Here is a 25934-nt window from a genome sequence, read left to right on the forward strand (position 1 = left end):
TTCCCAAGTATTAGTCGTCTTGTTCCCCTACTGCCCTCATTTCTGTTTGGTTGGGTAGTTCCATTCCTTCTGTCGTTTCCAGTTTTCCCTTTCTTATAACTAGCTGTGTGCATTTTTCCATTCCAAATTTCATTTGGATATCTTGGCTGAAGATCCTGGTAGTGTTAATTAGTGTTTTAGCTCCTTTTCGGTCCTTGCAAAAAGTTTCAGATCGTCCATGTACATCAGGTGGTTCATTTTTTCCTCTCTATTATTATTATTATTATTATTATTATTATTATTATTATTATTATTATTATTAATATTTTTTTCATAATTTCTGATGTAGATATATATTTTTGCATGATATATAAGTATATAGCGATACGCCAGAGACATTAAAATGGATGGACAAATAACATTTCAGTTACGCGTACATTTGTCGTATCCACCCAAATTCTGTAAAAGTAAAAAGTAAACTGCGCCTCTTAGGGCGGACGTAGAACAAAGCAATACCACGTGACACGGCGTCCATTGTCTATCCAGTCAACACTCGAATAAAACACTTTTTAAAATCGTTTTCTAACAGCCTTCGCTGGGAGTCACCCAGAAGCATATAAAAGGCACTGCGCATGAAATCCAAACCAGTTGAGTCATAGTTTCGTTCAGCTAAGTTCAGGATGCTGTACCATGAGTAAGCAACTCGCTGTCCGATCCCGTCTCGTCGATGTAAAATCACTAACAAGACTTCGCGTGTCTTTTCCTCTTTGCCTCTTTCTCTTTTTGCCAGTCGTTCCAGCAACATGGCTCAGAAACACATTATTCGTCTAAAAGGAAAAATATGATTTGCCGCTTAGCATTACTCGTCTTTCGAGCCTAGCAGAATAACTACTTGGACAATCGACTCGGACATATTTGCATGGAAAGGATTTGCCCTTAATTGGATCTGATTATTCAAAGAATAAATTAAATTCCTTTTTGCTCCTATTTTTTAAAGGACATTGTTTCCTCAAGTCCAGAAAAAAACTCGCTCATTATACTTAAATAGCACCGTCGTTTCCTTTCGATTTTAGCACCAACGTGACTTCATTTCTTGAACGAAATCATGTATGCAAATTATTTTTATAAACGTTTCCCCTTCTGTTTTCACAGAAGAGAAGAAAGACATAATGATGAAGGTTAACCTTAGGAAAGAAAGGAAAAAATTCATTTCAGAATAAATATTTATCCTGTCTTAAATAATTTGTGTTAGATTTTACTATATTCTACATTATTTTTACAGATTTAACCATTTTCTCTACTCTTTATTTTATTGCTAATCGCCGTAAACGGGGGTGCTTAGATATTTCTTATTGTTAGCGAGAGTGTGCTAGCTTTTTAAAACCTCACCTGATAAACAAACATTTTGACCACGTTCGTGGAATAAAAATTTTATTATGAAATGAACAGTATTGTCACAAAATATTGGAAAACAAAAGCACTTATAGCTATGAACAGCGTGTAGTATTTGTTCCGACGCTGCGCTTGCTCGTTTCTCTCTTCTGTCAGTGAAGAATTTATTCTAGATTGGAGCAATGTTTATATTTGTTCCAAATCAACCTGCTCCTTTATAATGAGCTCGAATTTTCTCCCATTAAAATCCGATATTATGTCTAGACTTGTCCTCGCGAGGAGGCAAATAAATAGGTAAAAAATGAGAGCTGGAATTTAATTAAATTAATGTAGGGAATTCAAAGAAAAAAAACAGTCATGTTTTGTTTTTGTTTTTTTTATAATTTTAGCGCCAACGTGATCTCGTTTCTCGAACGAGATAACGTATGCATTTTTTCAAGCGTCCTTCCTATTTTATAAAAGAGAAGAATGACTTAATAATAAAGGTCAACGATATAAAAGAAAGGGAATACTTTCTTTCAGAATAAACATGTGTCCTCTTTTAGATTATTTCTCTTGTATTTTTAATTGATTCCTTATTGTTTTTTTTTATTTTACATCAACCATTCTTCTTTATCCAGCGACATATTCGCACGAAAAAGCAATAAATCTCAAAACAAACGTAAAATAAATTGTTTTAATTCACACGAGAAATATTGATGGAGCAACATGCTCTTCGCTAATCAAACAAAATTGGAATTAAAATATTAGTTTATCTGTCGGTAAACATTAAACAAACATCGAACATTTATTACGTCGATAATATAGAATACAGCTGTGGTTTTAATATCTGCTCCATTTTTTTTTTTTTTGCTTACTTGCCTCCCCACGAGGGAAAAGTTAAACACAAGGTCGGTTTTTAATGAGGGAAGAAACTAGCTCCCCAAAAAGGGGCACGCTGGTTAGTAACAAAAACAAAAATTATATTCGTCATGAAGGATCTCTCTTCCATTTACTGAGACCAAAAAAGTGTAGTGCGGCATTAGAACAGATACTACACTTTGATCTTGGCTCGAAGTCCAAGAAAGAAAAAAATGGCAACCGGTGCTCCAATTTTTACTCCACACGCTGACGCTTGGAATATGATTTTCCCTTTTTCAATCGCGGTTTAGAAATCTCGTTGATGCTTAAAAATTAACATAAAATCTGTATGATGCACGTGTTCATGATAGAGAGAAAATATCGTAGATCAAATAAAAAAAAAAAACGTAAATTGATCAAGCAGTTTTATTTTTTAAAAGAAAATGAAATGTTATGGCTAAACTACGAGCGACGATCTCGCTACACCATCTTGTAAACACTCTGAAGTAACAAGGGAGATAATTCCAAATAACTGAAACTTGCGCAATTTTAGAAAGAACTTTTAACAAGAATCAAGAAACAACTCGTAGCAGACACTCATGCATAGTTATCGTTCATCACGGGCAAAAGTTTGTAAAGAATGATGGTGATGGTGTAGAAAAATAAACTATGTTGCAGAAAAGGCTACTCGTTTTGATGGTATAATTGTAACTTTTTAACCTTTTGAGTTTAAAAAATAGGAGGCTTCACTTTAGGAACTATCCTCGTATATAATACCGATCCTTTTAATTTCATCTACCTACAAAATAGCGTATAAGTTAAAAGTGCCGACTATCGTCTAGCCGATCAAGTTTCAATCCCAACTTGATGCAGTTGTTGGTCTATCTGCAGTGAAGAACTGTAATACAACAAAACAGTTTGTCCGTAGGTGACACACATATATATATATATATATATATATATATATATATATATATATATATATATATATATATATATGTATATATATATATGTCTTAATCATAGTGTACTTTGGGGTTATATTCAGTTTCGATGACATAAATCTGATGACAGGAAATGTGTAAAACACAAAAACACAAAATCCACGATACAAAGTTCTATTGAAAAAAAAGTGTATATACGTACCTTTGGGATGAATGTGGAACACATACGATACATACTTTTTACATTAAGATCAAAGGAAAAATCCCAGGAGTTTTCGTTACATTCAAGGATTGTCCCATGGTGAACATAACTAAAAAGGAAATGATTATAGAAATAAAGATATAGAAATACAGATCTCATCAGTGCAAACAAAACAAATCAGAAACTTGGCAGTGAAAGTAAGTTCCATCAAAATATAAAGAAATGAAAAGAGCAATCAAACTCAGCAGAAACAAGAGAATTCTGGAACAATGTATAAAACATAAAACAATAAATCCACCAAAACCTGAACTGATGTCAAATACATTCGTATTCTTAACATATATGGCATTTGGGTTGTTATTTCAATAAAACTATCGAAACTGCACTAAGGAATAAATGTTAATTTTACATAATATTGCGTTGTAATTTTGCTTATAAACGTTTTTCTATGCGAATTTTATTATATATATATATATATATATATATATATATATATATATATAATAAAATTATATATACATATATAATAAAATTATATATATCTATATATCTATAAAAGTGAACGTGTCTGTGTATTTATGGGTCTGTGTATCTGTGTGTCTGTGTTTCTGTGTGTGTACATTTTCCTACGCAATAACTCTGTCAATGTTTAGTATACAGCCTCGAAATTTGATATACAGAGTACTGAGATTTGGGAAAATTTTTGTAATCCGTTTTCGGCCAAAAATTTGGCTATTAAGGGGTCAAAGTTAAACGATTTAACCTTTGAGAACTGTACCAAACTCATCCGCCAATTGTGGGTGTAAACACTTGAAATTTTAGATATAGGTTCCTTGGACATGGATCCAACTTAATAACTTCATTTGAACCCCAAACAATAAAAGTTAAGTGGTTATAATAGGGATCAACATTTTTAAAAATTTGACCTCTGCGGTCTCTACCAAATCACTCAGACAATTTCTGGTCTAAACATTTGAAATTTTAAATGAAGGGTATTCAGAGATAGGGCAAGCTTTTTAATCGGTTTGGATCGAACATTTGTAGTTACCAATATATAAATGTATGTATATATGTATGTATGCCTAAAACTTTCGACAAAGGCGACGGATTTTTACAAGATCAACATCATTTTGAACTCGACCCTTCAAACGACAAATATCGAAAAATTGGCTAAAATCATTAATATCTTCACCTTCAACTGAGCACTTTTCTACAAGGGGGGTCGCTTTGCTTGCCGATATTTTCAAAAGTCATCCTCTCCTTTCGATTGTCTAGCCTTAATTAAAATCTACGCCAATTCCAGTTTGGCGGTGGTTGTAGCAGCAAAGACGTCAGATTTTTTCCCCGGTTTTTTTCCGCCTTTGCGATACGGGTTCGAGCCTGCCTTCCTACTATCACTTTTTTTTGTTGCTCAACATACACATCCAAATATCCAGTCAACACCGGGCTGAAATGCTTGTATATATATAATTTCAACTGTAATTTTTGCGGCTGGCCGTGTGGTTTATTCTTTACTAATGGAGTAACAGATAGCTTCGTGGCCGAATTAAAATCTCCTGACCGGCTGTAATCGTAACTTCCTGCACTGAATAATCTGGAAAGGATGAAATACTAGTGTCTGGAGGTATTTATAAATAATTATAGTAATAATTATGCTAGCCTCTTTAATAACTCACATTTATTGTTGAGCACTTTATGTTGAAATTAATGTCGGTCACTAAAGCTCACATACGTGGATCATGATGTTTTGATCATAAGATCACTCTTGCCGTCTTGAGATTTTACGCTTTATATAAATGTTAATTTCAATTGTATTTCTCGCGATTAACGTTGGCTGTGCGGTTTGGTTTTGTCTAATGGAGTCAGAGATTGCTTTGTGGCCGGGTTTGAATCGTCCGACTGACTCTAATTGTAACTCCCTGCACTGGTGATTCCCAAAAGGATGAATCCCTCGTATCAGTAGATATTAAAAAAATACTTACAGTATATATATATATATATATATATATATATATATATATATATATATATATATATATATATATATATACTAGCAAAAGTACCCGTCGTTGACTGGGTTCAAAAACAACCTACAGAAAATGGACTCTGATTTATGAAAGTATGATAGGTTATGAAAAGGAAGGGTTGTAAAGAGATAGCTTCGAATTTGGGGGTATCAAAACCAAAGCAAAATATGATGAAAGTAAAAATAAAATAGATAAACCCCATAATTTATTATACCATACCTGTTCACACTGAAACACTTATCACAATATTCTGTAGATCTATATTAAAAAACCTTATTAAACTTTGTGACACATTTCCATTCTATGGAGGTCAGGCGCGAACGAACACCCCATAATTTTATTATACCATATTTCTTCAAACTGAAACATAATTATCAAAGTATACTTACGCAGATAGATATGAAAAGTCTTTATTAAAGTTTGAGCATATTTCCATTCTATGGAGGCAAGGAGCGAACGCAGACCCCACAACTTTATTATATCATCCCTATTTAAGTTAAAACATACTTATCAAAGTATTCTTATGTACATCTATATCAAAAACACTTGTAAACGTTTTTTTTATGTTTTAATTTTTTATTTCCATACTTTGTGGACCAGGCGCGAACGCAGACCCCACAATTTTAATGAACCACCCTTCTGCCAGATCAAACATACCCATTCCTGTGTCTCGATACATCTTCTATCATTATATGTAATCAGTTTTTTTAAAATAGTCAACCATATAGGAGCCTATTCGTGACCAGACACACACACACACACACACACACACACACAGCTTTATATCATATATATATATATATATATATATATATATATATATATATATGTATATATATTATGTTAAAATCCACGTATGCTGATAGGATAGTGATTTAAAGGTAATGAGGGTTTTTTTGAAGCATGAAAAACGATGTTACTTTTTTGTATTTAATATTTTTATTGTTATTTTTTATATTTCAAGCGGACCTCCGCTCTTGGTCACAAAAAATGATCGAATATATATATTAATTATTATTATTATTTTTTTTTTTTTTACGTGTAAATCAATACATCCCAAATAATAAGAGCGATCTATTCATATATATATATATATATATATATATATATATATATATATATATATATATATATATATATATATATATATATATATATATATATGAATAACAATAAGAGCGTATAGCTCTTTAAAAATCCGCCAAAGTAGCGGAGAAAAGAAAAAAAGAAAAAAGAACAGTGTTTCGAAGTTGTTAATATCGCTAAAAAAAATGCCAAACAACAAATCTTTTTATAAAAAGTATGGAAGAGTGACTGTGGTGTTTTATGGTTATAATGTTGGACCAAATATAAAGGATTGTGCGCATCAGAGACGAAGTCGAAAGTTGAATTTAAAGAAGGTGAACATTACCGAGGCGACAATATTTTCTGGGAAAAAGGGCGACTTCTTGTCCAATGGCGCAAACAAACAGACACTTATCAAACTGATCATGGGACGAATTGAGCAAAAAGAATATTATGTTATTCAAGCATAAAGAGATGCTGATGTTGAGATTGCAAAGGCAGTCATTAGTATGTCTGCTTTTAGGCTGGCAAGCCTTATCGGAGAAGACACAAATCTACAACAAAAAAGCGAGTTGAAGTTCTTTTATATTCTTTGTTCTGTGGCTACAACGTGTTGGTTCTCTTTTAACGTTACATAATGAATTTAAAGATGTTCATGTGAGAAATCCACATGTAATGCCAGTTGTTTTTTGATTTTGAGTTTCCATGACTGGTTGAAAAAAAAATTTCAAACGATACAAAATATATTTTAGCACTTTTTACACATAAAGAGCTGTTGGCACAAAAATAAAGTTGTAGGCATTTAAACGAAATTTGTTTCCTGCCCACAAGAAAAGCGTTAGGCATAGAACATCCAACCTTACCAAAAAGGGTATATTATCTTGGAAAAAACTCTCCTTAATCTAAAAGGATTTAACCTTCACTGATGGGGGACAAGAAAAAAAAAAAAAAACGAAGAGCCGTATCAAAACATATCCCAATAGGTAAACATCAAAGTTCAATTTGATATTCGTACAAAAATAAATTAGAAGTGTGTATTAGAACAAACAAGATGTTTTATATTGTGCAAGCTTGTCGTTGTGTAAAAGCTCTATTCCAAACTAGCAGGGAGGTCCGATATTGCCTGAAATTAAATGAGGATCTACGAATGTTTTACACTTCACTTTTTTGCTGTTATTGAAATCCTTGAAATCGCTCATTTTTCAATTAAATCATTTGATTGCTTGCTCTAGTAGGAGACCCGCCGTGGTGCACTGGGACGAAACTGTACGTGCCTCTCCGCAATGGCTTAGTCCAGAATACATTGAATTCTATATTGTGCTGTTGAGACCCTAATACTGGTTTTATAAAATATGTTTGTTATATAATGGCATTAATTAAAGTTTAAATGCAAAATCATATATCATAGTTTTATTGTGCTCTAAATAGAAACATAAATTTCGAACGCGCCCGTCATATAAAAGAACCTGCTTTTGATTTCATATTCATGGCCTTTCTGCTTGTGTTGTAATAAAACTTCTCAAATGCCCTTGTGGTATAAGGCTGTATAAGATGTTATCTTTGATCAAAATCACCTGCCCCTTCTTTCATAAGAGTTTTTTGATTATCGGTTATCGATACTTATCGAAGACATTTCGATACAACCCCTATCAAAGAACACTGCCTGGCGCATAAAGTACCTGTATGTGAAATTTCATATAAATAAACCCAGTCGTTTTCGAGTCCATAAGGAACATACTCACAGACAAACACAGACACACAGACAAAGTCCCTTTTATATAATAGTAGACAGAGATGCTATGGAAAACACACGTTTATGTTAATTTAAGATTTTCCTGGAGTGATTTGGCATCCATCTTTAATTATAGAGGTTTATGCAGTTCTATCTGCAAATCGTTAGCTGTGCAACATTTTAAAAACGTTATGAACAAAGTATCAGTATCCTTAGCCTAAAAACAAAATAATGTGAGATTAAAAATAAAATAATGTCACGTTCACCCCAAGCAAGGCATATCACCACTTCGACGTAAAGGATTGATATTTGGAACCATGCTTAGGGAAGATAAACACGATGTTGGTTTACGTTACATTTAAACTTGTATATATTGATACAGCCAGTGAAGTAAGCAGCAGGAAGGGAATTCCAAAGTCGAGCAGTTCGAGGGGAGAAGCTATCAGAGTAGAAAGCTTTCTGATATTAATGGACCTCGACAGATATGTACGCCGAGAAGGCACAAGTGCAATGAGTTCATCATTCCATTAAAATAAAATACATGTCAAACAAGCACAAGGATGCAACATTGCGGCGATGGAACAGGGGTTGAAGCTTAGTTGATAAAGCGGGACCTATTGGATTGGAGACTCTTCTTTGGATCCTAACCAATAGGGAGAGACTAGCGGTAGATGCACCAGCCCAGATGTGGCAACAATACTCCATGCATAAGCGAATGATGTCTTTGTAAAGGTACAGGACACTCTAAGGTGTGAGTAGTTTTCTAGCACAATAGAGAAAGCGCAGCTGCTTTTTTTTTTCAGCAGTCTTTGCAATGTCCTAAATTTATTTGTTCCATGTCATACTGTCTGTGAATGTTAAGCCGATAAGTTTGAAGGAAGAATTCTCAGTTAGCGTGTTATTTGTCATGGATAGCAGTGGTTGGGAAGGTTTATTGAAATTGTTAAAAGAGAGCAGCGTAGTATTATTAGCATTAAATGTTACTATCCATTTACGGCCGCATCCCACTACGGTTTGGACGTCATTTTGTAAGGATTCTGCCATGACTATCGGCATACGTTCATACGCCCCGTGTAATCGTTCCATTCAAAGCGTGTTATTTATCTGCTATAAAACATTTTTAAACATGTAGCATGGTGAAATTAATCTCTCTCTTTCTCTCTCTCTCTCTCTCTCTCTCTCTCTCTCTCTCTCTCTCTCTCTCTCTCTCTCTCTATCTATATATATATATATGTGTGTGTGTGTGTGTGTGTGTGTGTGTGTGTGTTAGATTAAAAGTATGTGTCATATGACACTATCCAAAACTCTAAACCGGAAAGTGCCAGGTAAACGTTCAACTATACATATATAAAATAGGAGGCATCATGACTTACCCAGCACAGTTAAAAAGAATATCAACACGTTCAGTGGTTTCTGCAAAAGCTTTGATTTCATCACCGTTTGTGACATCTAAAACTGATGTTTTAATTCCTAGAAACGAGATATAAGAAAAGTTATTTTTTAATGGAAATATCTCCAAACAAGGTATGAAACAACTTGACTAAAGGATACAAAACATCTACAATTTCAAGGTAAAAGAAAATACCAACGATGGCCGTAAGATTATTATATTCCGAGCTAGGAAATAGCAATTGTTTACTCTGCGTCCGATATATCGTTCATGGAATGTGAGCACTAAAGGACAAAATAAGAAGCGAGATATACGAGGCTGGTGAAAGTTAATATTAGTAAAAGTTAATATTATTTAATATTAATTTAATAAAAGTTAATATTTATATTCTTATCCAATCTACAGCTTCGAGCAGAAAATTAACACAAAGATTAGCTTTTCACTTTACTTAAATTTCTCGGCGTTCGTTTATAATTTAAACGTTTCTGACATTCAACTTTATCATTTACATATTTCTGCATCCAACTGTAAAACTCACAGCGATATTTTGTACATGTGAACACCTGCAAAAGTTCGTCGACAGATTCGGACGATTCGTGACATTGATTTGAGCGTGATCTTGAAATCTTAGGAGATCAATTAAGTTGCTATTTAATTTTTATTTTCTTTAATTGTGCACGAGTGTGCTCAATATTCTATCCCTCTGCCTAGAATGTAACGAAGGGCTCTGCCTATTTAAAATAATCATGTTTACACATATTCCTGCATATATGCTGGATAAAGCATAAATACATATTCTGTGATTTCTCTCTTATTTATTGGTGTCGGATAAGCTGATCTACTAATTTTAGGAATAATGGACTTGCTCAGATACTATAAATATAGCTACATTTTACACGTTATGGGGTAGCGACTTGTGACACTTTTGTAACATACTTTTGCTAATATAATTTTTATTAATTGTATCACTGGGTTTGTCTTGATTATTATAGGAATCCAAAGGTACGACAGTGGCGATGAGTGATTCGAAATTTACACTGCCACAACACTGGTGACGAGTGATTTCAAACTACAGCTTTTATAACGTCGAGTAAAACTGAATTTAGGTGTGATAGAGTTATTTTGTTATAGTTATTGGAAGACAAATCTGGTGTGAACTGTTTCTTGTACTTCTAAGAACTTCGGCATTATGACTGAAATACGCCAAGCCTTGACCCCCCCCTGTTGCTTTTCTTTATTGTTATAGACTCCATCATCAAAGACCGTGCCATAGACACTTTTTTATACAGTTGATGTTCTGCTTATCTTAGACAATAAATCTGAACTGCAACCTTATTATAGGAGACTAAACAATACCTATAATTCCTAAGCGAAACTGGCATTGAACCAGCTATTTCCCTAGAAGAGTTTGTAATTAAAGGATAATCTAAAATGTGGCCCGCAAGATCGCCATGGGCATGGAATATGGCTTTCCATATGTGGTAGGAACATTTCCAGAGAAGACCTCTGTGGCAGTTAATATTATTAAAAGTTAATATTAATTATTATTAATATTAATGAAAGCTAATATTAATATTAATGAAAGTTGATATTTATATTCTTATCAAATTGACGCTTTCCTATAATTTTTTAAAGTTCGTTCATAATTTCAAAGCTTCTGACATTCAAATTTATTATTTACACATTTCTGAATCAAACTGTAAGACTCATAAATGATATTTTTACATACAGACACCTGGAAAAGTTTGTGGATAGGTTCGGACGACTCGTGACCTTGATTTGAGCGTGATCTTGAAATATGAGGAGATCAATGAAGTTGCTATTTAATTTTTGTTTTCTGTAATTGTTCACGAGTGTGCTAAATATTTTATCCCTCTTCCTCTAAGGTAACGAAGGGCTCTTCCTGCTGGAAAATAATTTTGTTAAAAATAACTTCTACATATATGCTGGATAAATTATAAATACATTTTTTGTGCTTTCTCTCTTATTTAGGAATAATGGACTTGCCCAGAGACTATAAATATAGCTACATTCAACACGCCATTGCGTAGCGACTCATGACACTTCTGTAACATACTTTTGCTAATATAGTTTTAACTGTATCGCTGTGTTTGTCTTGATTATAATCGGCTTTCAAAGGAACAACACTGGCGACGAGTGATTCGAAACTTGCACTGCCACAACACTGGTGATAAGTGATTCGAAACTTACAATGCTACAACACTGGCGACAAACTTACACCCCTACAATATTTATAACTACGAATAAAACTGAATTTAGGTGTGATAGAGTGATTTTGTTATATTTATTGGAAAAAAAATCTGGTGTGAACCGTTTCCTGTATGTCTGAGTACTTCTATATTACGACTGAAATGCGCAATTACTTGTTCTTTCACCCGTTGCTTTTCTTTCTTGTTGTAGACTCCATCATCAAAGACCCTGTATGGAGTGTCCGCTGGAAGCTATTTTTCTTTTGTAGATTAAAATGATATATATTAAAACCCTCCTTAATATTTTTGATAAAAACTCAGAATAGCTAGAGATTTTATTTTTTTCAAATCAGATATTTTAAGGGTGGACTTGAAATAGAGATTCAACTAGATAATGTCCCAAATATAGCAAAGTAAAATTATAAAATCTATCATATACGGTATATCCACATACTGTTTGGCTGTTTCACAGCTCATCAGTGCGGCTAGACAGGCAACTGCCTCAAGGCAGGATATATATATATATATATATATATATATATATATATATATATATATATATATATATATATAAGAATAAACAATTATATATATATATATATATAAGAATAAAGAATTAATAAAACACGTTAAAAGCACTTTAAGACGAGTTAAAACATATTTAATTTTCAAAACAGAAACACAAATTAATTGGATTTTCCTTAATCCGCGGAGTTTTGAAAGAAATACTTTCCTTCTCATCAGATGGTAGGAATTAGTAAAATGCGGAATCGGATTTTGCTTGAAAATTATTTAATGAAACTACAAGTAAGCCATGCAGATTACGTTGTAAAAGTTAGAAAAAAATAAAGCAGAGAGAAATGGGAAAAAGAAAAAGAGAAACGATTTCACGTGCATGGATGGTCGAGTGAAGAGCAGAATATCCAATAACGATAAAATCCAAGAAAAGTTGATTAAAGTTCGGTATATATATATATATATATATATATATATATATATATATATATATATATATATATATATATATATATATGTATATATATATATATATACAGATACCATCCCATATATACATATAATTAAATATATTTACATATATATATATATATATATATATATATAAATGGGGTGGTATCTGTAATGCCCCCATTTAGCATGCTCCTATAAACTATTCACATTAGCCTCGTGATTTTTAGGGTGATTAAAGGTAAAACTGTATTTGTGAATTCTTTTTATTTTTAATTTAAGCAATAAATATAATTAACGATATAGCATTCAAATCTCTGGACTATTTTCATTATCGACATTATTTGTCTTTATATTACTGAGAAAGTACGCGAGAGGACTAAATGACCTGACATGAAATATGTCATTGTGTTCTGTTCTACTATAAGCTATAAATATAAATGCATTGCATTTGAAACAGATCCCTTCAGTAAATGAATTACATTTTTAACACATTAAAACCAGAGAGGGAATGGGCTAGTTAGAGGAACAATTGATGGTTAGAGAGAGTGTCGGAAAAATAGGGAGGTGGGAGAAAGACGATGAGACAGCTCGAAAGAGAGGGAGAAAGATACGAGTTTCGATATATATAACTTTTATTTTGTTTTTGTTTTTTGTTTTCTGTGGTTACGAACAACGCCGGTTAGCCTTGCTAGTGTTGAATAAAGTTTAGTTTCAGTATAATATTTAAAATAAAGCTATTGTTTATTATCAACAACGTGACTTTTACAGCTTGACTTATCACATTAAAATTGCACAGGTATTCTTACTATGTGAAAGTCACGATTAGATCGACTAATCAATTTAAATTTCGCATTTAAAGGTTTTCGTTTAAAGCATGGATAATTATGTAATACGAATGAGACTCTTACCGGGAATCTGTTCAGAGAGTTGCTGTAGTTTCTCTGCGTTGATGTCAGTGGCATACACAATGGCTCCTTCTGCGACAAATTTCTTAAAAAAAAAGAAAGAAAAGAAAGCTTTTGTGTAAGCGTTAGTGTTGGAATAGACATTAGTGTTGGGAAGATAATAAAGAATCAGAATCGGGAATCGGAAAAATCGAAACAGTTGGGAGTATCGGGATCGAAATCTGAAAATTTCCAACCTATTTTCCGATTAAAAAGAACACATTTCTTTTCTTTCTTTCTTTTTTATTAACTTAACTTTTGATCTATCTATACTCATATATATATATATATATATATATATATATATATATATATATATATATATATATATATATATATTGTATTGATATTCATTTTAAAAAACTCTCTTTTCTATTTATTTTTCTGCAAAAGGTCTACCTAATTTGCATATTCTTTTAAACATTCATTTTAATTAATTTCCTATTAATTTTTTTTTCAGTTTTCTTATAGGATGACCATCTTTAGTTAATTATTTCGTGTAATTATATTCATGCAGATATTCTATATGATTTATACTTGCATAATATTTGCGTTAAAAGGTTAGAGTAAACATAACCCTCTTTCTATATATATATATATATATATATATATATATATATATATCTGTATGCGTATATATATATGTGTGTGTGAGTGTGTGTGTGTGTGTGTTTAAAAATTGACCTACCAAACTCCTGTCTGTTCTTGGTCTACATGCATGAAACTAAATATATAGGTTATTCATACTCAGGCGAAACTTTACATTTGTGTTTAAGCCTGGGAAAATCGGTGCAAAAGAGTGAAAATTTTAAAAAAATGTATTTTTCAGATCAAGGTCGAAGGATGGCATTGCGAATATGTATGCGTAACGTAATAGCTATTGGTCCAGTTTTAATTTTAAGCCTTGCAGCAGACATATTTTCTAGCTCAGGCATTAACGTCAAAATAAAAAGTAAATCGTAAGTCAAACGTTTTGGTTTTGATAGTCAGTGGTGGCGCACGGTTATCTTTTTTTTAACTTTAAATCATTACTATATTTTGGGTCCAGTATAATATAATAATTACGAAATCTGCATTAATCAATTAAGAGTATTTTACGACCGGGCAATGCCGGGCGGCCTACTAGTAAAATGATAAATGTTTCAACTTGAAAAAACTGTTTTCTTGGAGTTTCTTAAACTACCAGTAAAACTAAATTTATATATCATATCGAATTCAGGTAAAAAAAAAATTCATCGGAAGAAATAATGGCATGGTAAAAATGGCACAGATAAGTGACACAGATAAAATAGCACAGATAAGATGGCACACATAAAATGGCACGAGTGGATAAATAAAAACAATTATGCACCGATAAAATATATAGATGAAAATTTCACAAAAAATTTATCAAAATCTCTATTTTCAATCCATTATGAGAAAAAGAAAACATAATCGTATAATATACACCCTCACCAACATCATAAGTGTAATTATACTTCTGTTGTGGGGACATACATACCCTTATAACCTCTAAGATGGACTTGTCCATTAGGCATATAACCAGCAAGTCTAAACCGCTGAATGAGAGCTATCCCAGATGTCATACAGAGACGACTCCCCACGGACTTACTAACCTTTTCTGTACCACTAACCCTTGCTTGATATAAATGTTCTTCTTATTCTCACCAAGTTGTCGTGTTCCTACTTTCACCCTTTCCGACTCCACTACAATGATGTAAAAAAAGAACCTTTGTCGAGAATACATGTGGATTTCGCAGGACCAGTGGTGGATGTCTACTACTTGATTGTAGTAGATAGCTATTCAAAATGGCCAGAAGTACTCAGGTGCAAGAGACCCATCACAGGGGTCATTCATTTCTTCATGAACTTTTTGCCCGATTTGGCGTTGTCGATTGCTTAGTCAGCGACAACGGGACACAGTTCACATCAACTGATTTTAAAGAATTCTGCGGCAGTTTTCAAATATAATATATAACACATCACTATACCTCCGTATAATCCAAGTCAAATAGACAAGCAGAACGTTTCGTAGACATTTGGCAAAGAGCATTGAAGAAAGCTTCGGGAACACCTTCAGATAAGTCCTTAAAACAGTTCTTACAGGTTTACAAGATCACACCGAACCTGAATACTCCTGAAGCAACGTCTGCTGCAGAGACCATGTTAGCGCGAAAAATAGGACCAGCTAAAATAAGCGAATTCGGGTCGGACAACTACCGTTCCCACAAAAAGTATAACCCAGGAGAAAAAGTTTTCTTTAAAGCATACGGAAACAATACATCATTTTGGGAACAGGAAACAATTGACAAACGAATTGGAAACACAACCTACATCGTTCTAGCCCTACCATCACTCACAAGAGACACTTAAATCAAATTAAACGTCGTTTTGACGATGGCAAAGACACGCCTCAAGTCGAGGAAAAGGCTAGCGATACGTTATATGATATGTTCGATATCGAGCCTCCCCAAGCAAACCTAGAACAGCACCGATCGACGAGGAAGAGAAAAAAGATCAATCAAAAGGAATTGCAAATTGCCTTGTTATGATGACTGAACTGATGCATCCATAATCGGAAAGTTTCATCTCTCTATTGCAGATATTGATGGTGTGAGACTCTAAGAAATCTACCCCTGTTATAGAAGCCCGCCAGAAGCAGAGATATGTCACTGAATTCCTCCATGCAAAAAAAAATTGAACCGATCAACATTCACTGACACCTGTTGAACGATTACGAAGCTGATGCAGTTCATGTCGGCAGAATTAAAATAACGACAGAGATATGAGTGACAAAATGCGCTCTGAACGTTTACGGCATATGCATAAAAAGATGCTGGCAAATATGCACTGAGAATAGTGGTGACTAGTGGTGAAAAATAAATCCTGAAGTACAAAGATTCGGTCGTTTTAAGGATACCACTCACGTTTTCATATCTTTTCAACGCTTTACTTTTTGAGTTAAAAATAAGAGACCTTACTTTTGGAAAGACCTTCGTGCATATTGCTATTTATCTCATTTGGAAATTTCAGGTTATATCATCTAGGGATCCCGAGCTTGATAGTATTCCTTTTCTAACCTTCAAATTATGATCATCAGCATAAATTTCCTAATCTCACAAATATGGATAATCTCGCAATGAAGATTCAAACTTCGGGTGGACCTCCTGCTCATATAACACACCATGGTCATGACAAATTAACCAAAACGCAACTCTTTTTTTCTATCTCTACCCCGCTCTTTCTCTCCCCCCCCCTCTCTCTCTCTCTCTCTCTCTCTCTCTTTCTCTCTCTCTTTCTCTCCCCCCCCCCCTCTCTCTCTCTTCTCCCATCGACCTCTCGGTCTCTCTTCTATTAATCTTTCTTTACTCTCACATCTTATCTCTCTACCCTTTTCACCTCTTTTCATACGTCCTAATTCGTGGATGTACTTCGACTTTAGCTGAGATTGTTCCTGTTATCAACAAGTAAAAGTATATAAGTCTCTCCTTAATAATCTCAGAATAAAATCTAAAATTCGGTTTTAAAAAAAAACCTCCTGTTCATACGACAACGTAAAATCATAGATAAATTATCAAAAAACCTCTATCTCTTTCTCTCTCAGTTTGCACGTATTTTTAGAATCACTTATGCATTTAGTTTAGTTGCAACTATAAAAATTCACCGGTTTTTGTTTATTCTATCAAACTGTTTCCTCCTGACATACAACGTATCTGACACAATATGAAACCGGTAATATTTCGTCTCTTTTTCCATATAAGAGAGAGGAAAATGGACCTTAGGTTTACCTTCGGCAGTCTCATAGTTGTTTTCTTTTATTTTGCCTTTAATCCTCACATTCAATGAGCAATGTTTCTAAAACGGTGTAATTGCTATTTTTTAAGTCGAAATATATCTTACACTTATCGTTGACACTAAAATAGTATTTTTAGCTTTTTTTATTTAGTGGTTTTATGCCTTGTCTGGAACGATTTTTATATAAAAAATTGTACTCACCTTGACTGTTGCTTCACCGATGCCTTGGGCTGCTGCAGTAACAATGGCGACTTTTCCGCAGAGACGAGCCATTTCACTTGATAATGTCAGACGAAAGAACGAACACAACCTTCTTTTTATAAAATTGAAATCTATGTTCTTATCTGCAAATAAAAAAGTTCTGCTTTAGTTGATGAATTATTACAAGCTTGATATGAATGTTCGTTTATTATTATCTATCTTCTGCTTTCATCAAACCAACACTTGACTTTGTTCAAACCTCTTACAAGAGAGGATAAATTACCATAAAACTATCATTATTTAAAGCAAACAGTGGAATGTGCGTCCCCAGTCTCTTGCAGGAATTCCGCTTTAATTTTTTTAATCCAGAAAAGGTGCTAATTGATAACTGAACCGTAGGTATTATTCAAATCATCTGATATGAATAATTATAATATCGAGTCTTTGATTAAATGTGTTGTTTGACCCGGAAGTCTAATCTTTTCGATGTACTCACGATGTAGTGCAAACCGCAACTCCATTTAAATAAAGAAACGGTAGAGTTATTATAGTGGGTGAACATCTTTTCGAATTAATGACGACATGGATCTAGTGAAAAAATAACACGTTCATTCTCTGCATTTTTTTTTTCGGAATATGTTTTTTCTTTTAAATAAGAAAACGCTGATTTTTTTTTCCAAACTGCACATACCTACTTATATATTGTTGCTATTTGGTTAATTTTGTTTCTATCTCTCTTTCTTCCCCTCAGATTATTTTACTCTTTTTTTTTTCCTGTTTTTCTTCCTCTTTCTAGCTATTTTGTCTTGCGGTACCTTCCTTTACCTATATATATATATATATATATATATATATATATATATATATATATATATATATATATATATATATATATTCTTTTGATTTCATCTGGGCTAACTATGGAAAATTATTGATTACGTCTATAAAGGAAATCATGTATATTAAAAGTAAAGATATGAAATTATATTTTACGGAGTTTGCTAAAAACGTATCGAGACTGTGAATGTATTGACTAAGGGGGTGGATTAAACTCTCATGTTTTTTAAAGGATGCATTAGAAAAACTGAGGATGTACTTACTAAGTACAATAAATTAGACGATAGAAACTATCACAATTTAGTAGCCGTTTTTCCTTTACATATATTCATCGCATGGATTCAGGCATTTTCAAACCTGCCCGACTTCGCGTCAGAATTAGAACAATCATATGCTCAGTACGAGAACTACAGTATGCTGACGACAACTGCAGAGAACCAGACGTTAGCGAACGTTTTCGGATGCAAGTGAATAAGTCCAAGATACTTGTCCAACATCTACCTGGTGTTCTGCTTCCAAGTACTTACACCATTACTGTTTTAGAGGATGTTTCTTTTTTTAAATAGAAATAACTCCCATTTACTTAAAAAAAAAAAAGCATTACTGAAACAGTTTACGAAAATGAATTAAAAAAATTATTTCATATATTGATCCGTTTTGGGTTTTGGTTTCATGCCAAAAGACATATCCAAATATTCCATGGAGTTTCTATAGTGGGGAATGGAAAAGGAGAAGTATTTCCTAGCATAATTTTTACGATAAGGGATCAATATGTGATATAATTTTTTTTTATTAATTAACACAAATTCATTTATTTTTTGTCTTTTTGTACATTGGTTCATTGTAGTAGTTTATTTATTTTTGGGTTTATGTAAGTTAATTAACAAGTATAATTATTTTATTACTTCTTATTACTTATTGTCTGCTCTAGCTGGGTACTCACCGCGGTGCATCGAGGGGAAGCTTCACAAGGCTCTTCCGCAGTGGCTTAGTCAACAATACATTGTAGTTTACATTGCAATGTTGAGAACCTACTGTTTATTTTATAAAATTATCTTATATAATGGTTTGAATTAAAGTTTAAAATGCCAAAGTGCAGTATCATGGTTCACTCGTGTTCTAAACAAAAACAAACATTCATTTCGAAAGCACCCTAGTTTTCTCAATGAACCAACTGTTAATTTTATACGCTGGGCTCTTCTGCTTGTGATATAACTTTTCAAATGGATGTATGATACTAGGCTATATAAGGTTGTTAAATTTGTTCAAAATTGGACTGTTCGTTTTTTAATCAGATTTTTTCGATTATCCATTTTTGATATCTATTGAACACATTCCGATAAACACTTGAAATTTTAGATATAGATATCTTTGGACATGGATCAAACTTTATGATTTGATTTGAACCCAAAAGAATAAATGCTTAGGGGTCAAAATCGGGGTCAAAGTTTTAAAAAAATTTACCTCTGCGGTCTCTACCAAATTACTCAGCCAATTTTTTGGTCTAAATATTTGAAATTTTACATAAAGTGTATTCAGACATAGGGCAAGCTTTTTGATCGGTTTTTGGTCGAAAATTAGGTTTCCAAGGGGTCAAAGTTCAAAATATTTTACATTTGCGGTCTCTAGCAAACTATTCAGCCAATTTTGGGTCTAAACATTTGAAATTATACATAAAGAGTATTCAGACATGTAGCAAACTTTTTAATCAGTTTTTGGGTGAATGTTTCGCTGCTAAGAGGTCAAGGTTGAAATAGTTGACCTTTGCAGATTCTATCAAAGTCCTACGCCAATTTTGGGTCTAAACACTTCAAAATTTAGATATAGATTACTTGGACATGAGTCAAACATTTAAATTTGATTTGAGCCCAAAACAATAAATGCTAAGGGGTCAAAATTAGGGTCAAAGTTTAAAGAACTTTGACCTCTGCGGTCCTTACCAACTTTTCTCCATGGTAGTTAAGGAAGCCTAATATAGAGAAAGACATTACGTAATGGACACTTTTTAATATATACAATACATACATATACACATAAATTTATGAACAGTACATAGGGCCCGAGCAAAACTGGGCTGAACTGCTAGTATATATATGTATGGAAATGCTACTTAATCTAGTATTGAGTTCATTCCGAGAAAAAAATCTCTGTAGGCATTAAAAGCTGTTTTCTATGTTAAATATTATTGCATAGGGGTCATTTCGACTTAATATTTATTTTATTTTAATTATCTAAAAACGAGAAATACACGATTTTAATATGTAAACGTCGCTTTAAAACTAACATAGCCGATACTTAACATAAGCCAATTTTGGATCTAAACATTTGAAATTTTACATAAAGGATATTCAGACATGCAGCAAGTTTTTTAATCAGTTTTTGGACGAAATATTGGCTAGCAAGAGGTCAAAGTTTAAAAAGTTGACCTTTGTAGAGTCTACCAAACTCCTCCGCCAATTTGGGGTCTAAACACTTGAAATTTTAGATATAGGTTGGTTGGACATGGTTCAAACATTTTAATCCAATTTGAGCCCAAAACAATAAATGTTAGGAGGTCAAAATTGGGATCAAAGTTTGAAAAATTTAATGTCTGCGGTTACTACCAACTTTTCTCTATGGTAGTTAAGGAAGACTATTATATAGAAAGGCATTACCGTGCTTATTCACACTTTTTGATATATACATATGCACATAAAGTTATGAACAGTACATAGGGCCGGAGCAAATCCGGGCTGCACTGCTAGTAAAATTTAGAATCGCTATAAAATTGTTGGTATGAAATTGAAAAGTTTGAAAATTAGTTATTTAAAACAGGAAAAATACATTTAAAATGAGGTCTATATATCAAAATCTAGTCAAATGTCAACCCCCTTTCGTCCGATCTATATACAAAAACGTCGATAATATAAAATATGTTTTCACATAGAAGATAGAATTAGAAATTAATTAGGCAAAATAAGGAAAGAGAACTTATTAGGCGGGGTCAAATGTATCTGCTGGATAGAACGCTTCCCTGAGAGAGTATCACGTGGAATATTCATGGTTTGATTTGATTTGGTTATTTACTTTTATTGCATAACAAACATTTTCGGCTTATTAAATTTCCAACACATCATTTTCGTAAAAGTGTTGATGCTGCAAGTTTTTATATATATATATATATATATATATATATATATATATATATATATATATATATATATATATATATATATATATATATATCTTCCAATCGGTATTCATCGTGTTTGCTTATGTTTATTGCGAAAGAAAATTGTTTTTGTTTTTTTTTTGTTTGGGATGGGGTCTTAATCTAAATTCATTGAATTATACTGGTCCATATGTTTGAGAGTTGTTTTAAGAGTAGCGGTGATTTTTGCGGCAGTTTTCGACAATTGGAGGCGATTTACGAACAGTTTTGGGTTTGCGACAATTTGACGACAATTACAGTTAAAGCACGGCCACCGAGAGTAAGAAGAAGGCCTGTTAAATGAAAAATGTCTGCAGGCAATGTAGGTAAGATTTGTCAGACTGTCAGTACTATATGAGGGCCATTTGAAAAAGAGCAATAAAACATTTTTAAAAAGAAAAAGGAACACAGTTCGATTAATACTTAAACTGAACTTTATTCAATATAAAATATAAACATTATCTATGTAAAATTAAGTAATTTTAAAGCAATATACAATTTAATACTGAATTATGAATGTAGGGAACAAACAATTAAAGAAGCATTAAACAAATATTTTTTGGCCTTCGGAATAAGATCAGTGTAGTATCTGTTTTGATGCTACACTTTACCTTTTCTGTCTTCAGTCGGTGGAGGAGAAATCTTTCATGACTGAGATTATTTTTGTTCCTATCCAGAGTGCCCCTTATTGGGAAGCTGGATTTTCTCCACAAGATTATATGTTGAAATATTTAAATAACTATTACTTTAAATACAGAAATTATATTTAAAGTTTTGGTTTTCTGTTCTTCTATGTCCATTTTTTCCCATGTTTTTCATCAAAGTGTGTAGCGTATTAGTTGTCTCACAAGCCATCATCAGTGATTGCTCATTGGCAGTAACATGTGGTGTTCCCTGGAGACAATGTTCTCCACCTTTTGACCACTTGTGCAGATGATTGCATGTTATCGCAACAGCCGTTGTCACTGATTTCTCGTTGGCATCGGCCATTGGTGTTTCCTGGGGTTTAGGTGACAAAATCCTCCCCAAGGTACCAGATTTGAACTGCACACTTCCAGTGGAGATTTGGTCAGTACTCTCTCACCTCGGTCTTTCCATCCTCCCTGACCCTTTGTTGGTGTGGTGTGGCGCTAGTCGATGTCATCTACATGAGGTTTTTTTTATTATTATTACTATGATTATTATGATAATAATAAGGGTGCTTGTGCAGTGTACTACGTGTATTTTAAATATTATTTTCAAGTTAAATTAAATTTTGGGTTTGTATTACTGTGCACATGGATTCGAAAAAGTTGTCAAAAAACAAATATATCACAAATAAATGTTATCAAAGGCAAGATAAGTTACTCTTCTACCTATTTGGGAAGGCTTTTATTGGTTTTACTCACTTTAAAACCTGTAATCGCTTCAAAAACCATACAATGTTTACCGATATATTTTAAAAAGAAAAATGTCGGCATGTTTGTAACTTATCTTGCCTTTGATAACGTTTATTTGTTATATATTTATTTTTTTGACAACTTTTTCGAATCTATGTGTACAGTAAAACAAACTCGTCATGTAAATTATTTACAGTTAAAATGTTATGAAAAACAAAAAAATGAAGTTTTAAATATATTTCAAAGAAATTAATTACCCCCCCATGATAAAATATTGATAATTCACCAATCGTAAGAAAAAAAAACAAAAAAAAAAAAACACTTCCGTGAAAAATGCTTAATTTTAAATATTTGAAAATACTCAATGAAAAGTTTTACTTATTATTAAAAGAACGGACTGAAAAATATTATATAAAAATTGGGGTTTGTATTACTGTACACATAGATTCGAAAAAGTTGTCAAAAAACAAATATATAAAAAATAAATGTTATCAAAGGCAAGATAAGTTACTTTTCTACCTAACTGGATATGTTTTCAGTGTTTTTATTTAATGTAACATGTTTATTCAGCTCGAAAAATATACTGTGTTTACCGATGTATTGGAAAATTCAAAATGGCGCCCAACTCTCTCTTTAACACGGTAAGTTTGGGAAAAGGTACTATTGTTTTGCAGTAAGAAAAAATAAATAAAATGAAATATTCTACTATCTCCAATAAAAATAAAAGTTCAAACACAAATTCACTTACGATATTTTGATTAAAATTATCCCAACTGTGCAATTATAATAATTATTTTCCGAATGGAGAATTGTTATTTTTCTTTAGAACATACATGAACAATCGGTAACACATATTAATAGCCATATTTTTTATGCCTGTTAGCATGACCACGTGGTTGAATACAGGAAGCTGTCTATACCTACAACTTAACTAGGAAGTGACGTTACGCTGGCATATGCATCGGTCTTCTTTCTCGGTAGCCACGGTTAAGGACAGTTACGAGTTAGACACAGTCAAACGCAAGCTGTGGCTCGGAGCAGATGAGGAAAGAATTGATGAACCGACTAACGAATACGGCCTCGGCAGACGACTAAGACGCGGACAATAGCAGTCGAGATGGTGTCACAAACACAGAGTGCAACTGATATAGTTGCTTAATGTGCTGGGGTTTGTGCTTTTGTTTTACTTTATTTTCTATACTTGTTAAACCGAGCGCAGATTCTCGGCGGCCACTAGTGTGAAAGAGGGCAACACGGCAGAATAGACGAAAGAGAAAAAGACCATGGAAACAGTGTTTGGGCCGACGGTTCAAATGGGGTAACACGTGGTATTACAATTTTGATCATTTTAAATTTAGAAATACCGGATTCATGACAATATAAATAATTATTAAGATTTAAAATGACAATAGATAAATATTAAATGCAGGTAATATAATCGTTTGCAATCATCCCGACGTTGTCTCACCGTTTAACTGACAAATTCATAATCCTTATCATTGAGCTAAATGTCATGTACTCGTTTGCTTATTATATAAAGATACGTACGAAAGAGACTATGCAGAGACCTAAAGTCAACCGATTAAAAAAAAAAGTTATATTATCGGGTAGAAGATAAATTTAAAACAGTTACCTTGTTGGCAATTGTAAAACCGTCCTCAGAAAGAAAAAAAATTGTATAACGTGGGCTTACAAAGTTTCTTTTGTTTTTGTTAAGTTATGTGTCCCTTTCTGTCTGAAGAAGAACTGTGTTTGCAAGTAAACTTAATACTTTTTTGTCTGACATATGAACACGGATATCTTGATAGGCCAGAAATATATCTATGTTTACGCGTGACTTTGGAATCGCATTGTTATTCGAGAAGTATTTACTTTATAGGTCATCAAAACGATCTCAGTAAATTGTGGTGACGTTAGGTCTCATGTGTGTCACTCTGTGCGATCCTTCAATTTAGTTACGAATTTAATCTGCTTATCTGTCGGTGACCTAATATCATTGGATGAACCACGAGGTTTGACATGAATACACTGCAGTCAAATCACATGTGTCCACTACGGCACTAGTCAACTATCTTTTTTTTTCGACTAGACTTCAGACACAACGGACGATGGAGAAGTGTTAAATTTTAATGGTGATTTTGTGCCATGTTTTATAAATTGTTTTCTTTTTAACTAAAACACTGAAGAGTAATCTAATGAAATACCAAGATTTAATCTACGACACGAAAAGAAACAGGAATCTAAGGAAGATTTCTATCATTCCAGCAACTGGACTCATCAAAAAGAATTGCAAAAGCTACCTGGAAAATATACCCGGTGAACCAAGTGCGAGAGATTCAAACAATTGCACTTAAAGGTATGGTCAGAATCTTTAAAAGATGCCTCGTAGAAATATATAAGATAGCGGGCGAGTATTTGGCATCCGGTAGGATGCCCCAACCTCAGCTTGAACAAATTGATAAATACATCGAAAAACAAAATAAATAAATATGAAATTTCGACGTATTTCACGCAGTAACGATAAAGTCAAAACGTCCTATTTAATTTATTAATAGACTTCTTAATTAATTATTAATTAATTAATTTAATTTATGATTTTAAATGTACTTATAAATTAATAAATTAATTTATTCATTTAACTTCACACAATACAGCATCTTTGACCTCGCTCGTTGAACATTGTGTCACTTTCAGACATGATAGAAGGCTCCTACCGCTTTGGGATTCATACACAACTGGCCAACAAGTAGATGGTCTGCAAAAAAAAATAAAGAAAGAAAGAAACAGAAAACTGGTTTCATCAAGCAGAAATCGAAAGATTTCGTTTTTCTAGAACGA

The 25934-nt window shown here is 32.9% G+C and overlaps 1 protein-coding gene and 1 pseudogene across 3 annotated transcripts in view; one reads left to right on the plus strand and one right to left on the minus strand.

Annotated features, from left to right (window-relative positions):
• Positions 1-25934, plus strand: part of LOC145241405 (uncharacterized) — a 196493-nt pseudogene that overhangs the window by 109843 nt on the left and 60716 nt on the right. The window lies entirely within an intron of this gene.
• Positions 1-25934, minus strand: part of LOC145241403 (dehydrogenase/reductase SDR family member 6-like) — a 123418-nt gene that overhangs the window by 49092 nt on the left and 48392 nt on the right. The window contains exons 1-5 of one of the 2 annotated variants that reach the window (XM_080104333.1): positions 24730-25031; positions 17691-17833; positions 13659-13740; positions 9555-9651; positions 3358-3466 (exon numbers count right to left, since the gene is read on the minus strand). In XM_080104333.1, coding sequence (XP_079960459.1) covers positions 3358-3466; positions 9555-9651; positions 13659-13740; positions 17691-17762 — 360 coding nt within the window. In that variant the 5' untranslated portion in view covers positions 17763-17833; positions 24730-25031. Of the gene's footprint in view, positions 1-3357; positions 3467-9554; positions 9652-13658; positions 13741-17690; positions 17834-24729; positions 25032-25934 lie in introns of those variants that run through there. The other variant, XM_080104332.1, reaches the window with a different exon arrangement.

Source organism: Euprymna scolopes, chromosome 20 (assembly GCF_053919585.1).
Source record: "Euprymna scolopes isolate OS-2025 chromosome 20, ASM5391958v1, whole genome shotgun sequence".
Classification (NCBI taxonomy): domain Eukaryota; kingdom Metazoa; phylum Mollusca; class Cephalopoda; order Sepiida; family Sepiolidae; genus Euprymna; species Euprymna scolopes.